The following is a 13771-nucleotide window of genomic DNA, read 5'->3' as shown; positions in this document are numbered from 1 at the left end:
ACTATTAAATTTAAAATAAAAAACAAGACTAAGTCTGGCTAACTTAGTTATCCCACATTGGAAAAGTACATAACGTCATATTTTTTTGTTGAGAATTTATTTGTTCTATGAAAGCATATTTGACCAAGAGTTAATCTTTGAGATTTAGTCAACGTAGTCATTCTGAAGACATGGAATACCTATCATCTTACTGAGAAACCAATTTCAATGCTTATGGCTGCCAGCCTCTGCCAGCCAGTGTCTGTTAGACACTTCATCTTAGTGTCTAACATAGACACTTCCATCAAACAGCAAAGGAGATAGTCCAGTTGTATCCCCTCCAAGCCAATATTCTATTCCTATGGTCTCTAAAATGGAGTATGTGCACTTAAATATGCAAGATAATTACAGAGTGACAAAGGAAATATTTTAACTCTATTTTATGAGCACAAAATTAAACTTTTACTAATAGGTTGGTGCAAAAGGAATTGCAGCTTTTGCCATTACATTCAATAGCAAAAACCACAATTACTTTTGAACCAACCAAATACTTAAAATAGGTGGACACCAGTTCAGATATTCCACAGGTATAAAGTATGTATGCTCAAAAATGGAGACAACTGTTAAAACCTGCTGTCTAAAATTAACAAAACACAAACCTTACATTCTAGTGAAGAAGAGGACAAATATAAATTAATGCTATATGCATATACACTATACAAAATATATCTTTCTGCCCTTGATGCAGGTTTGATCCTTATGAAAGGAGAAGAGCCTAAAAGCCTTAGGTAGGAAGAGCCTCAGACTGTGCTCATTCTGAGAAAGTCTCAACCAATTTAGCAGTGAGCTCCAGCACAAAGATTGCCCATAGAGGAGTCTCACACTAGCTAGAAACGATGAGCCCTTATACCAACACCATGTGCAGTCATTGCCTGTGGACTGCCCAGAACGAATGGCCTCAGCTCATTGGCTTAGACACTGAAGGAAGATATTTTGTCTAGTGTATAGGCACTATACAAAAATGTAGAAAAGAAAAATATAAATTAATGCTATATGCATATACACTATACAAAATATAAATGTAGAAAAGGAGAACAGGGAGTGCTCTTGTCAGATTCAAGATTAAATGTGGTTCTGAGGTAGGACCTCACTGTAAAGGTGATGACTAAGCAAAGACCCAAAGAGGGTGAGAAAGCCAGCTCAGTAGTAACTTGGGAAAAGAGTGCTGCAGAGAGAGGAACTAGGATTGTCCTTTTGTTAGGGGCACAGCCCAATAAAGGTGTAACTAACATCCTTTTTTTATCACAAAGTTGGGCATTCAAAACACTAAACATAACTAATTTATGCCGGAGGTTGCAAATGTTTTTTGTGAAAAATCAGACCTTGGCAATGACCTTGAGCAGTAGGATATAAGTAACTTCCACAAGCTTAGTGTTCCAATAATAGAACAACTAGGCATACATGGGTTAAGCATCATTGCTATCCCCAAACTCTGGACCCCTGCCTGATGAATAAGCTGCCACCTAAGACACTGATTCATCAATTAAACTTGAGGCATGTTGTTAATGATAGAACCTTCATGATAATGATCCAGAATTCCAGATTCTGGAGTATTCAGAGGTGGAAATTCATAGTCCATGCTCAAGATCAAAGGGCATCTCTCAGACTGGAAAATCCTTCTGAAGTCAGTACCAGGCATCCCTGGAAGCCCGAATAATTTGGGAAAAGGCTGACTCAATGTAAGGTAATACAGCAGACCGAAGCCCCCATAGTTCATGCCGGAATTGACAAAGTGGAAAAACACTCAGGTAGTCAAGCACTCAGGGACCGTTCTAGATGCAAGTGGCTTAACCTTTTCTCCCTCATGCAAGTTTGGCTTAAATTCTTACAGCAAAAATCATGAGTCCTTTGTTATGACAAAAATGATATAAGATATGACATTTACCATAAATAGTTATGTTGTTGAACATTCTGCTAAAACTTCTTTGGGTAAAGAAAAGATCACATTTTTGGATATGGATGTAAAACCTGGGTGAACAGAGGCAAACAGAAATAAGAGTCTGCATTTTGGAGTCAGACTGTTGTGGTTTAAATCCCAGCTTTCTCACTTGCTAGGCAGGCAGCACTGGGTGTTTCTTAAGGTCTGTGTTTTAGTCTCCAAGCCTTTAAAATGGGATGAGTATATACCCCATAGGGTTGTTAGGGGAATAAATGAAGTAATATTTGACAAAATGCTTGAAACATATAAAACATGGTATAAATGCTTTTTAAATAAAACAATTCTCTCTTTTTAGCATGGATAGTTTATTTTATTTATTTATTTATTTATTTATTGGTGAGACAGGGTCTCACTCTGTTACCCAGGCTGGAGCCTCAACCTCCTGGGCTAAAGCAATCCTCCCACCTCAGTTTCCCAAGTAGCTGGGATGAGAGGCATGTGCCACCATGCACCCAGCTAATTTTTTAATTTTTTTTGTAGAGATGAAGTCTCAGTATATTGCCCAGGTTGGTCCTGAATTCTTAGTGTCAAGGGATCCTCCTGCCTTGGCTTCCCAAAGTTTTGGGAATATAGACATAAGTCATCACACTCGGCAAAACAGAATTCTCATTTAAACTTCCTATGCAACGTTACTTCCAAAGACTTACCTCTTTCACCTTCATCAAAGAAAAAAGACAATTCTTGAGAGACTTTTACACAGAAATGTTTAAAACACAACTTTTTATACATTATAAGTCTAGAAGCTCTGTCAAGTTTATATCAAACCTTTAACTGAATTTCAAAGTGAATGGTGTAATAGATGACCACAAAGATTATCAAATGAATACTTTATTAGAGACATAACACGTATAAAATAAATTTCTTTTCATCAAGGAGTTACCAGATTTTAAAACCAACCAACACTTCCTCATTTTTACAGCTAAGATATGTTAAATTCTTAAACGCCATAATTTTTGTTCAACTCCTTTGTCATTCAACTCACAAATCTAGAATGCAATTAATCTACAAATCTAAGTATTCACAGATGTGTCTTAGGCTTGGTTCGTAACAATCTAGAAGCAATCCATTTACAAAAGTGCCACCAAAGCATTTTAAAGAAATCAATTTAATGCCACCAAACAGAAGACTGCTATACTGGGAAACAAATCTCACAACTAAATTCTAGCAGACTAAACGATTCCAACTAGAATAGACTATATATCCATATGGCACATTTATGACTTTGTAATATGTAATTCATAACACAGGTTTAGGTGTGTGGTATGGAGCTGGGAAAACCAAGGAAGTAGGATATTACAGAAAATATCTGATGTAAGTATAAAGTCATATGCCTGATTTCCTCATGTCTTCTGTCTTTATATTTTTATCACAAACCAAGATCTAACAGGGTTCTTTCTAGAGGATTATTAGATAGGTAACACTTGATCATTAAGCACTGATCATGCCACTCATTCACAGTTGTTCTATGTTCCATGAACTCTAATAGCCCAACTTATACATGGCACTCCAAGGGGATGCTTCAGCCAGAAAGTAAAGGGCTGAAAGAGTACAGCAATACAGAAGCCCTAGTGTGGTGGGAACTGTGGCCTCACTCTAACTTGTTCTTCCATTCAAAACATTTTGGCACCTTTCCATGACCAGGATCTCTACAGGTAGGTTAAAATACTTTTCTGTGCTATTCAGCCAGAAATAGTTTTTGTGCTAGCTATGATTTTAAAACTGATTTTGTCTGTCACCAGTGCAAAAACAATATAGATGTCTGGGCTAATGCAAAAACATAAGAATCTACAACTTTATATTTAATAGTCTATTCAAATTTAACTCAAAGTAATGCAAAATAATTAGAAGTAAAAACTTAATTCTTCTGAGAGCTCTATTTGGAAAAGCTTCGCATATCCACACACAAATATGGGTATGTTCATGCACAGCGCAAACAACTGTATACTAGGGCAAACAACTGTATACTGAAGCATAAACTCAAAGTAAGACGTAAGTAGCTAGATACCAGTTCCAGTAGTGGTTAATGGTCTCTGGGGATCCCATTTTAAGCACTCTCAGATGAGGATCTTGCTCAGTTGTTAGACTATCATTAGTTTGATTAAGCAACTAAAGTTTACTTCATACATTACTTTTGCCTATATCCAGGACTCTGCCTGAGATAGTCTGAGAAACCATACATTCCTCCAAAGGTAAGTATGTGACTATTAACACAAAGGCAATGTGATTATTGCATAATGAGGCTAAATATTATGTGGCTTGTCTATTAGGTTTATAAGTTTTCATGATCAGTTCAAGAAAATGCAGAACATATATAACTAAGGTTTTACACCAGTGGTCGACAAACTATGGCCCACAGGTTAAACCCAGCCTCCCCTTGTTTTTATAAAGTTTTTATAAATAAAGTTTTATTAGAACATAACCACACTCATTCATTTCTGTATTGTGTACAGCTGCTTTCATGCTAGAGTTGTGACAAAGACTGTATGGCCCATGAAGCATAAATATTTACCATCTGGCCCATTTTTTAAAAAGTGTGCCAATTCCTGGTTTACACTAAATTATAGAGTTCAATGCAAAGCCTATTTGAAATGTGTTTTTTTAGGGAGTTGTAGTTACCAATTAAAATTAAGGTTCAGGTGACTCAGCAACCAAACAAAAGGGATACTAATTTTTTATGAACAATATATTTGTATTTTATGGACATCAAAGGAAACGTTCAGGAAGGGAAGGAGGGGAGAGATGTAAAATAAAAGGCCATTTCTTTAATATCATAATAAAATTAACATTCCATCCATGAAATAAACCAAAATTTGAGCTTTGATAGAGTCTCTCTCTACTAAACAAATTACTTTTGGAATGTTTTTGCATCTGGACAAAATGGTATCCAAATTGATCAGACATACAAGGTAGACAAATGAAACTAACACACGATAAGGAGTGTTACGGTCGCCATCTTCGTAAAGCCAGACCCAAACTGCAACCATAACAAGCTGTCGTCACAAAGGCAAAAATCTAAGAAAAAAGAAACAAAAATTCACATCAGATTTACAACACCGACTTAAAAGCAGTGTCCTCAAGAACAAACATACGAAGATTGACCAATCTATCTAAAAATACTTCGACACTTACAAAAATATATTTGATAATTTGTACAACTTGTTTATTCCCTCATACAATTACCCCCCACTTCCTTTAAACATTTTAGCCCCTAATAATTTTCTCATTTGTGGACGACTTTACATTGAACATTTTTTCAATTTGTTCACATTCTGGGCTCACTTATTAAGTATTTGTGAATCCCCAGGCACTGTATTTAAAAATTCAGCATGAAGTTCTATTCATGTAGTGGCTTCACAGCCAAGGAAGCCAGCAATTATCAGAACCTGAGGATTCATCAAATAATTTCTGTGATGATGGAAGGTAACTTTAAAACTCAAGACAAGTGGAAATGAATTATCAGGTTGGCTTGCTCTTGTATGGGAGACAGTCCTATGCACAAATTTGCACTCTACTGTGAATTACTGTCCTGAGAATCTCTTCAGCACCAACTGTGTGTGTATCACTGCACTTCGTACATACAAACAGTAGATAGCATCCTCACCCTTTTGGGGCTTATGACCCATAGAAGACTAAAAGACAAAGAAAAAGCAGTTCAACATGATAAATGTTATGGTTTAGCACAGGGATTCTTAACTAGGAAACTAGCTCTGGGAAGGAATACTAGATTCACCGATAGACCATTTTCACAGTTTAATTACTATTCTCTTCTTTCCACCCTTCTTCTGCTGATTGTTTCTCTGATACATTTCTAATCTAGATATTGTTTTCTGAATGACAGCAATAGCGCTTGATATCTATTATTATGGAAAAGGAATTTTCCTATCTAATGTCAGTTAGAATAAAACTCAAACTAGAGATTTACTTTGGAGTGAGCACATGGATGAAATGGGATGTAATGCTGAACTCGAAGCATGTAGAGGTTTACTGAGACAGCTTCACTTAGAAAGGGAAGGACAACAGGGACAAAGTCACAAAAGAGAAGCAGCCAGAAAAGATTTACATTATGGAGAACACGGAAAACTAGGCCCTTAGGACAAAGGTGAGAAATTAAGGACCTCAGACAACCATCACATATTTCAGCAGCTACTATTCTTGTGAAAGTAGGTTCTAGGGTGACTATCAATAGATGTGGGGATACTTTAATGATCCAAGATGATCCAAGAATCTAGCCTGCACCATTAAAAAGAAGGGACTAGAAGTAAGAAACATATAAAGGCAAATACAATGGGAATTGATGACTGATAGCAAGGAAAAAAGTCAAGTTCCTGAACTATGCTTTGTAAAACTGTTAAAGGGTTTTCCAATGTGATTTTGGATCACAAGGATTCTATGATCCTCAGGGATGATATGGTGGGTAGAGGCAGCTTTATGAAAAGAGAATGAGCATCATTCAAGGCCCTCTTCCTCCACTTCAACTACAGCACCTAAACTTTTATTCTAGATTTATTGGGGTTTTAGGTAAGAATTCATTAAATAAAACTTTTATTTCTTTTATAAGCAAGTGTTAAAGTCACTAATCTACACTATAAACCTTTCAAAGCTAAAACCATGACTTCTTTTTGTTGTAATCCCACCTTCAGCCTAATTCATTGCAGGCACTCTATAAATTTTGACAAATCCTACCAGACTTGGGAAACTTATAATAGGTCTTGAAACCATTTGTCTTTTACCCCTCAAAACTCAAACTCTAGACATGTATTGTCTAACATGATAGCCACTAGGCACATGTGATTAAATTTATTAAATAATACTAAAAATTCAGTTCCTTAGTCATACTAGTTATCTTTCTCACTCTTTCCCCCCACCAGACAGAGTCTTGGTTTGTCACTCAGACTGAAGTACAGTGGTGTGGTCTCTGCTCACTGCAACCTCCACCTCCTGAGCTCCTGGGTAGGTAGCACTACAGGCACAAGCCACCAGGCTTGGCGAATTCTTTATTCTGTTTTGTTTGTTTGTTTTTCCTTTTTCAGAGACAGGGTTTTGCTATGTTGACCAGGCTGGTCTAAAACTCCTGGTCTCAAGCAGTCCTCCCACCTCGGCCTACCGATGTGCTGGGATTACAGGCATGAGCTATGGCTCCTCGGCCTAGTTAATTTTCAATTGCTCAATGGCCACATGAGGCTAGTGGTCACCATTCTGGACAGCACTTACATGAAATATTCCTGTCACTGTAGAAAGTTCTACTAGACAGTGCTGCTCCAGACAGATTTCATTGACTATATGAGTACTGGGTTATTTATAGGCTACCTGGGAACATAATAAAACATTAGGGTCACTAATTTGCCATATACTTAATTAAATATCACAATATTTCAGAAAATAATTTGGACTTCTGACATCTTAAAAATGATCTCTAACAACAAAAAAAATATTTCTTCAAATTATCTATACAAAATGACAAATTAACTCCAGTATATGAATTAGATGATTTTAAAAATTTAATAAATACCCCAAGGAATGTATTTCATCTGCCTATCATCTACTACAATGGCTGGCTATTTGCCTTACTCACCTGCACTTTCCTTAATGGCAGGAACGGCAACTTATTCACCCTGTCCTTAACACCCAGCAAAATTACTTGATAAATGGTAGGCCCACAGTAACTATTCATTGAATAAAAATAAATTGCAAGCAGCTATCGAATACTAAAGAACAAAACTGGGAGATCTCCTTTACCATCTCTGAAAGTTATCAGAAGCAAAAAACACAATTCTTTTTGCAAAGTAGACATTGCTGTGCAAAGCCAAGCAGTTCTACTGGTTCGCTATGATCTTACATGAACATCAACCTCTTTGTGCTACAGTTTAATCACCCACAACACTGGGGGTGATCATGGCACTTTGCTTACAGGGTTACTGTACAGATAAATAGCTATTATATATTTAACACTAATGGCTAGCATTAAAGAAAATGAATGTTGCCTGAGGAGTTTCCTGGAGGCCTTGACAGTGGAGCGGACGTGCTGGTGAATGGTACTCATTGAATACTTACTGTGGCTGCTACGTTTATGTTATACTGGTTATCACTCAGGAGCGGCTGCACGGTCATGGTTGTATTGCAGTGCAAATCATGCAGGGATGTGGCTGCTGCTTCCAATAAAAAGGCTCCAAAATAGAAGACAAATACTGTAAAATGGTAGGCAAAATCCTAAAAGAGGAGAGAAAAGACATCTGCAATTAAAAAAAAAAAAAAAGATATTTTTCTGTTCCTTATTTTAAATGATGTTTAGGTTTAGCAAGATCAAAACATTTAATTAAACAATTTTAACTATATTCACTTTTTATCTTAGCTGCTTTAGAAATGTCAGGCTATTAGAATCCAAGTGGAAATCAACCAACCCACCTTAATTGGCACATTGGTAAACCTTTCCAAATACTGAATTTTATAATATATAATTTTAATTTGGATTAAGATGCCATAGAGATCAATGTTAATTAGGATAATATAAAAAAGCCATAACATATGCTGTCTTTAAAATTCAAGTAAAATAGCATTTAAATAACATCTTTTTATTATGGTTATTATACGTATTCATACACATAATTTTATTTTTGAGCAGTTATTTTTATCATTAGAGATTTCCACTGAAAGATACAGAAGACTAATAATAGAATTCAATAACACATATTCATATATTTCATTAAAAACTACTAACATGTACTTTGACCAAAAGTATAAGAACTCGTTTATTAAGTTTCTTTGTATGTTGCTGACATTCATATAAGCATAACACTATTACAGTTCATATTGTCTTACCTGAATTAATATATCATCAACACATCACTGTTTGTTTTTAATAGCTCCCACATATCAGGTACCTTACGTGCATTATTACTCATCCTTATAACCACCATTATTGTCTCCATTTTACAAAGAATTTCTTCTTTCTTTTCAGTTAAATGACTATTTAAAGCCACATAAATATTAACTTTGGGAGGGAGAAAAACATGTAGTGTGTCTAGTCCCAAAGTCCTGTTTCTTTAGTTTTCAGAAAAAATTATTTTAATTGACAAAAATACATATTTATCATGTACACGATGTTCTGAAATATTTATACATTGTGGGATGGCTAAATTGAGCATATATATATATATATATATATAAAACCTCCCATAATTATCTTTTTTGTGGGGAGAACATTTTAAATTTTTTAAGCATTTTTCAAGAATATAATACTACACTGTTATTAACTATAGTCACTATGCTATATAACAGATCTCTTGAACTCATTTCTCCTAACTGAAATTTTGTATTCTTTGACCAACATTTCCCCAGTCTCCCATTACCCCATACCCTGGTAATCACCATTCTATTCTCTACTTCTGTAAATTCAACTTTAAGATTTCACATATAAGTGAGATCATGTGGTATTGATCTTTCTGCGCTTGACTTATTTCACATAACAAAATGTTCATCTACCTTTTTAAAGGCTGAATTAGTATTGTGAATATATACTGCATTTTCTTCATTCCTCTATGACCCTTAGGTTGATTCCATATCTTGGCTGTAATGAATATGAGAATGCAGATATCTCACTGATTTCCTTTGGATATATACCCAGGTGTGCGATTGCTCGATCATGTGGTCGTTCTATTTTTAACTTTTTGAGGAACTCTACAATGTTCTCTATAATGACTGTACTAATTTACATTCCTACCAACAGTGTGTAAGGGTTCCGTTTGAAGTCTCTTCTATCAAACTTATTATTGATTTCTATTACTGTTATAGCAATATTACACCAGGAGAGCATTGCACTGCCTTTGTAAATGGCCATACAGCAAATGATACTGTTTACAGAAATTGTTCTCACATCTGGCCGAGCACGGTGGCTCACACCTGTAATCCAGCACTTTGGGAGGCTGAGGCGGGTGGATCATGAGGTCAGGAGATAGAGACCATTCTGGCTAACATGGTGAAACCCTGTCTCTACTAAAAATACAAAAAAATTAGATGGGCCTGGTGGCAGGCACCTGTAGTCCCAGCTACTTGGGAGGTTGAGGCAGGACAATGGCATAAACCTGGGAGGCGGAGCTTGCAGTGAGCCGAGATCACACCACTGCACTCCAGCCTGGGCAACAGAGCAAGACTCTGTCTTAAAAAAAAAATAGGCCCAAGATGGCCGAATAGGAAGAGCTCCAGCCTCCAGCTGTGAGTGACACAGAAGACGGGTGATTTCTGCATTTTCAACTGAGGTACCAGGTTCATCTCACTGGAGAGTGCCAGATAATAGGTGCTGGTCAGCTGGTGTAGCCCGACCAGCAAGAGCTGAAGCAGGGCGAGGCATCGCCTCACCTGGGAAGTGCAAGGGGGAAGGGAATCCCTTTTCCTAGCAAAGGGAAACTGAGACACACAACACCTGGAAAATTGGGTAACTCCCACTCTAATACTGTGCTTTATCAAGGGTCTTAGCAAACAGCACACCAGGAGATTATATACCACACCTGGCCTGGAGGGTCCCATGCCCACGGAGCCTCCCTCATTGCTAGCACAGCAGTCTGAGATCTAACTGCAAGGCGGCAGCAGCGAGGCTGCGGGAGGGGCGCCCGCATTGCTGAGGCTTAAGTGGGTAAACAAAGCCACCAGGAAGCTGGGTGGAACCCACCACAGCTCAAGGAGGTCGGCCTGCCTCTGTAGACTCCTCCTCTGGGGACAGGGCATAGCTAAACAAAAAGCAACAAAAACCTCTGCAGATGTAGATGCCATGTCTGAAAACTTTGAAGACAGCAGTAGATCTCCCAGCATGGAGGCTGAGATCTGAGAACGGACAGACTGCCTGCTCAAGTGAGTCCCTGACCTGTGAGTAGCCTAACCTGGAGACATCCCCCACTAGGTGCAGACCAGCACCTCACACGGCAGGGTACACCCCTGAGACGAACCTTCCAGAACAAGAATCAGACAGCAACACTCGCTGTTCAGCAATATTCTATCTTCTGCAGCCTCTGCTGCTGATACCCAGGCAAACAGGGTCTAGAGTGGACCTCAAGCAAACTCCAACAGACCTACAGCTGAGGGTCCTGACTGTTAGAAGGAAAACTAACAAACAGAAAGGACACCCACACCAAAACCCCATCAGTACGTCACCATCATCAAAGACCAAAGGCAGATAAAACCACAAAGATGGGGAGACAGCAGTGCAGAAAAGCTGGAAATTCAAAAAATCAGAGCGCATCTCCCCCTCCAAAGGAACGCAGCTCATTGCCAGCAATGGAACAAAGCTGGATGGAGAATGACTTTGACAAGTTGAGAGAAGAAGGCTTCAGTCCATCAAACATCTCAGAGCTAAAGGAGGAACTATGTAACCAGCACAAAGAAACTAAAAACCTTGAAAAAAGAATGGATGAATGGATAACTAGAATAATCAATGCAGAGAACACCTTAAAAGAACTGATAGAGATGAAAACCATGACATGAGAACTACATGACAAATGCACAAGCTTCAGTAACCAACTCGATCAACTGAAGAAAGATGATCAGTAACTGAAGATCAAATGAATGAAATGAAAAGAGAAGTGTGGAGAAAAAAGTAAAAAGAAATGCACACAGCCTCCAAGTATGGGATTATGTGAAAAGACCAAATCTACATCTGATTAGTGTGCCTGAAAGTGAGGGGGGAAATGGAACCAAGTTGGAAAACACTGCAGGATATCATCCAGCAGAACTTCCCCAACCTAGTAAGGCAGGCCAACATTCAAATTCAGGAAATACAGAGAATGCCACAAAGATACTCCTCGAGAAGAGCAACTCCAAGACACATAATTGTCAGATTCACCAAAGTTGAAATGAAGGAAAAAATGTTAAGGGCAGCCAGAGAGAAAGGGCGAGTTACACACAAAGGGAAGCCCATCAGACTAACAGCAGATCTCTCAGCAGAAACTCTACTAGCCAGAAGAGAGTGGGGGCCAATATTCAACATTCTTAAAAGAATTATCAACCCAGAATTTCATATCCAGCTAAACTAAGTTTCATAAGTGAAGGAGAAATAAAATCCTTTAGAGACAAGCAAATGCTTAGAGATTTTGTCACCACCAGGCCTGTCTTACAAGAGACCCTGAAGGAAGCACTAAACATGGAAAGGAACAACAGGTACCAGTCATTGCAAAAATATGTCAAAATGTAAAGTCCATCGATGCTAGGAGGAAATTGCATCAACTAGCGAGCAAAATAACCAGCTAGTATCATAATGACAGGATCAAGTTCACACATAACAATATTAACCTTAAATGTAAATGGACTAAATGGTCCAATTAAAAGACAAAGACTGGCAAATTGGATAAAGAGTCAAGACCCATCAGTTTGCTGTATTCAGGAGACCCATCTCACATGTAGAGACACACATAGGCTCAAATAAAGGGATGGAGGAAGATCTACCAAGCAAATGGAAAACAAAAAAAAGCAGGGGTTGCAATCCTAGTCTCTGATAAAACAGACTTTAAACCATCAAAGATCAAAAGAGACAAAGAAGGCCATTACATAATGGGAAAGGGATTAATTCATCAGGAAGAGCTAAGTATCCTAAATATATATGCACCCAATACAGGAACATCCAGATTCATAAAGCAAGTCCTTAGAGACTTACAAAGAGACTTAGACTCCCATACAATAATAATGGGAGACTTTAACACCCCACTGTCAACATTAGACAGATCAACGAGACAAAGTTAACAAGTATATCCAGGAACTGAACTCAACTCTGCACCAAGTGGACCTAATAGACATCTACAGAACTCTCCACCCCATATCAACAGAATACACATTCTTCTCAGCACCACATCACACTATCCCAAAGTTGACCACATAGTTGGAAGTAAAGCACTCCTCAGCAAATGTAAAAGAACAAATTATAACAAACTGTCTCTCAGACCACAGTGCAATCAAACTAGAACTCAGGACTAAGAAACTCAATCAAAACCACTCAACTACATGGAAACTGAACAACCTCCTCCTGAATGACGATTGGGTACATAAAGAAATGAAGGCAGAAATAAAGATATTCTTTGAAACCAATGAGAACAAAGATACAACATACCAGAATCTCTGGGACACATTTAAAGCAGTGTGTAGAGGAAAATTTATAGCACTAAATACCCACAAGAGAAAGCAGGAAAGATCTAAAATGGACACTCTAACATCACAATTAAAAGAACTAGAGAAGCAAGAGCAAACACACTGAAAAGCTAGCAGAAGGCAAGAAATAACTAAGATCAGAGCAGAACTGAAGGAGATAGAGACACAAAAACCCCTCCAAAAAAATCAATGAATCCAGGAGCTGGTTTTTTGAAAAGATCAACAAAATTGATAGACCGCTAGCAAGACTAATAAAGAAGAAAAGAGAGAAGAATCAAATAGACACAATAAAAAATGATAAAGGGGATATCACCACTGACCCCACAGAAATACAAACTACCATCAGAGAATATTATAAACACCCTACACAAATACAACTAGAAAACCTAGAAGAAATGGATAATTTCCTGGACACTTACACTCTCCCAAGACTAAACCAGGAAGAAGTTGAATCCCTGAATAGACCAAGAGCAGGCTCTGAAATTGAGGCAATAATTAATAGCCTACCAACCAAAAAAAGTCCAGGACCAGATGGATTCACAGCTGAATTCTACCAGACGTATGAGGAGGAGTTGGTACCATTCCTTCTGAAACTATTCCAATCAATAGAAAAAGAGGGAATCCTCCCTAACTCATTTTATGAGGCCAGCATCATCCTGACACCAAAGC

The 13771-nt window shown here is 37.8% G+C and overlaps 1 protein-coding gene and 1 long non-coding RNA gene across 2 annotated transcripts in view; one reads left to right on the top strand and one right to left on the bottom strand.

The window, feature by feature from the left end:
• The first annotated feature begins 1595 nt into the window (after positions 1-1595).
• Positions 1596-13771, top strand: part of LOC117078977 — a 30549-nt gene continuing 18373 nt past the window's right edge. The window contains exon 1 of the long non-coding RNA XR_004435228.1: positions 1596-1723. This is a non-coding gene — a long non-coding RNA (uncharacterized LOC117078977). The remainder of the gene's footprint in view (positions 1724-13771) is intronic.
• The window catches only part of MAL2 (mal, T cell differentiation protein 2), a 33505-nt gene continuing 24454 nt past the window's right edge, over positions 4721-13771 (bottom strand). The window contains exons 3-4 of the mRNA XM_033202541.1: positions 8030-8185; positions 4721-4990 (exon numbers count right to left, since the gene is read on the bottom strand). Coding sequence (XP_033058432.1) covers positions 4919-4990; positions 8030-8185 — 228 coding nt within the window. The 3' untranslated portion in view covers positions 4721-4918. The remainder of the gene's footprint in view (positions 4991-8029; positions 8186-13771) is intronic.

Source organism: Trachypithecus francoisi, unplaced genomic scaffold, assembly GCF_009764315.1.
Source record: "Trachypithecus francoisi isolate TF-2019V2 unplaced genomic scaffold, Tfra_2.0 Lachesis_group7, whole genome shotgun sequence".
Classification (NCBI taxonomy): domain Eukaryota; kingdom Metazoa; phylum Chordata; class Mammalia; order Primates; family Cercopithecidae; genus Trachypithecus; species Trachypithecus francoisi.
This window is presented reverse-complemented; position numbering and strand designations above follow the sequence as displayed.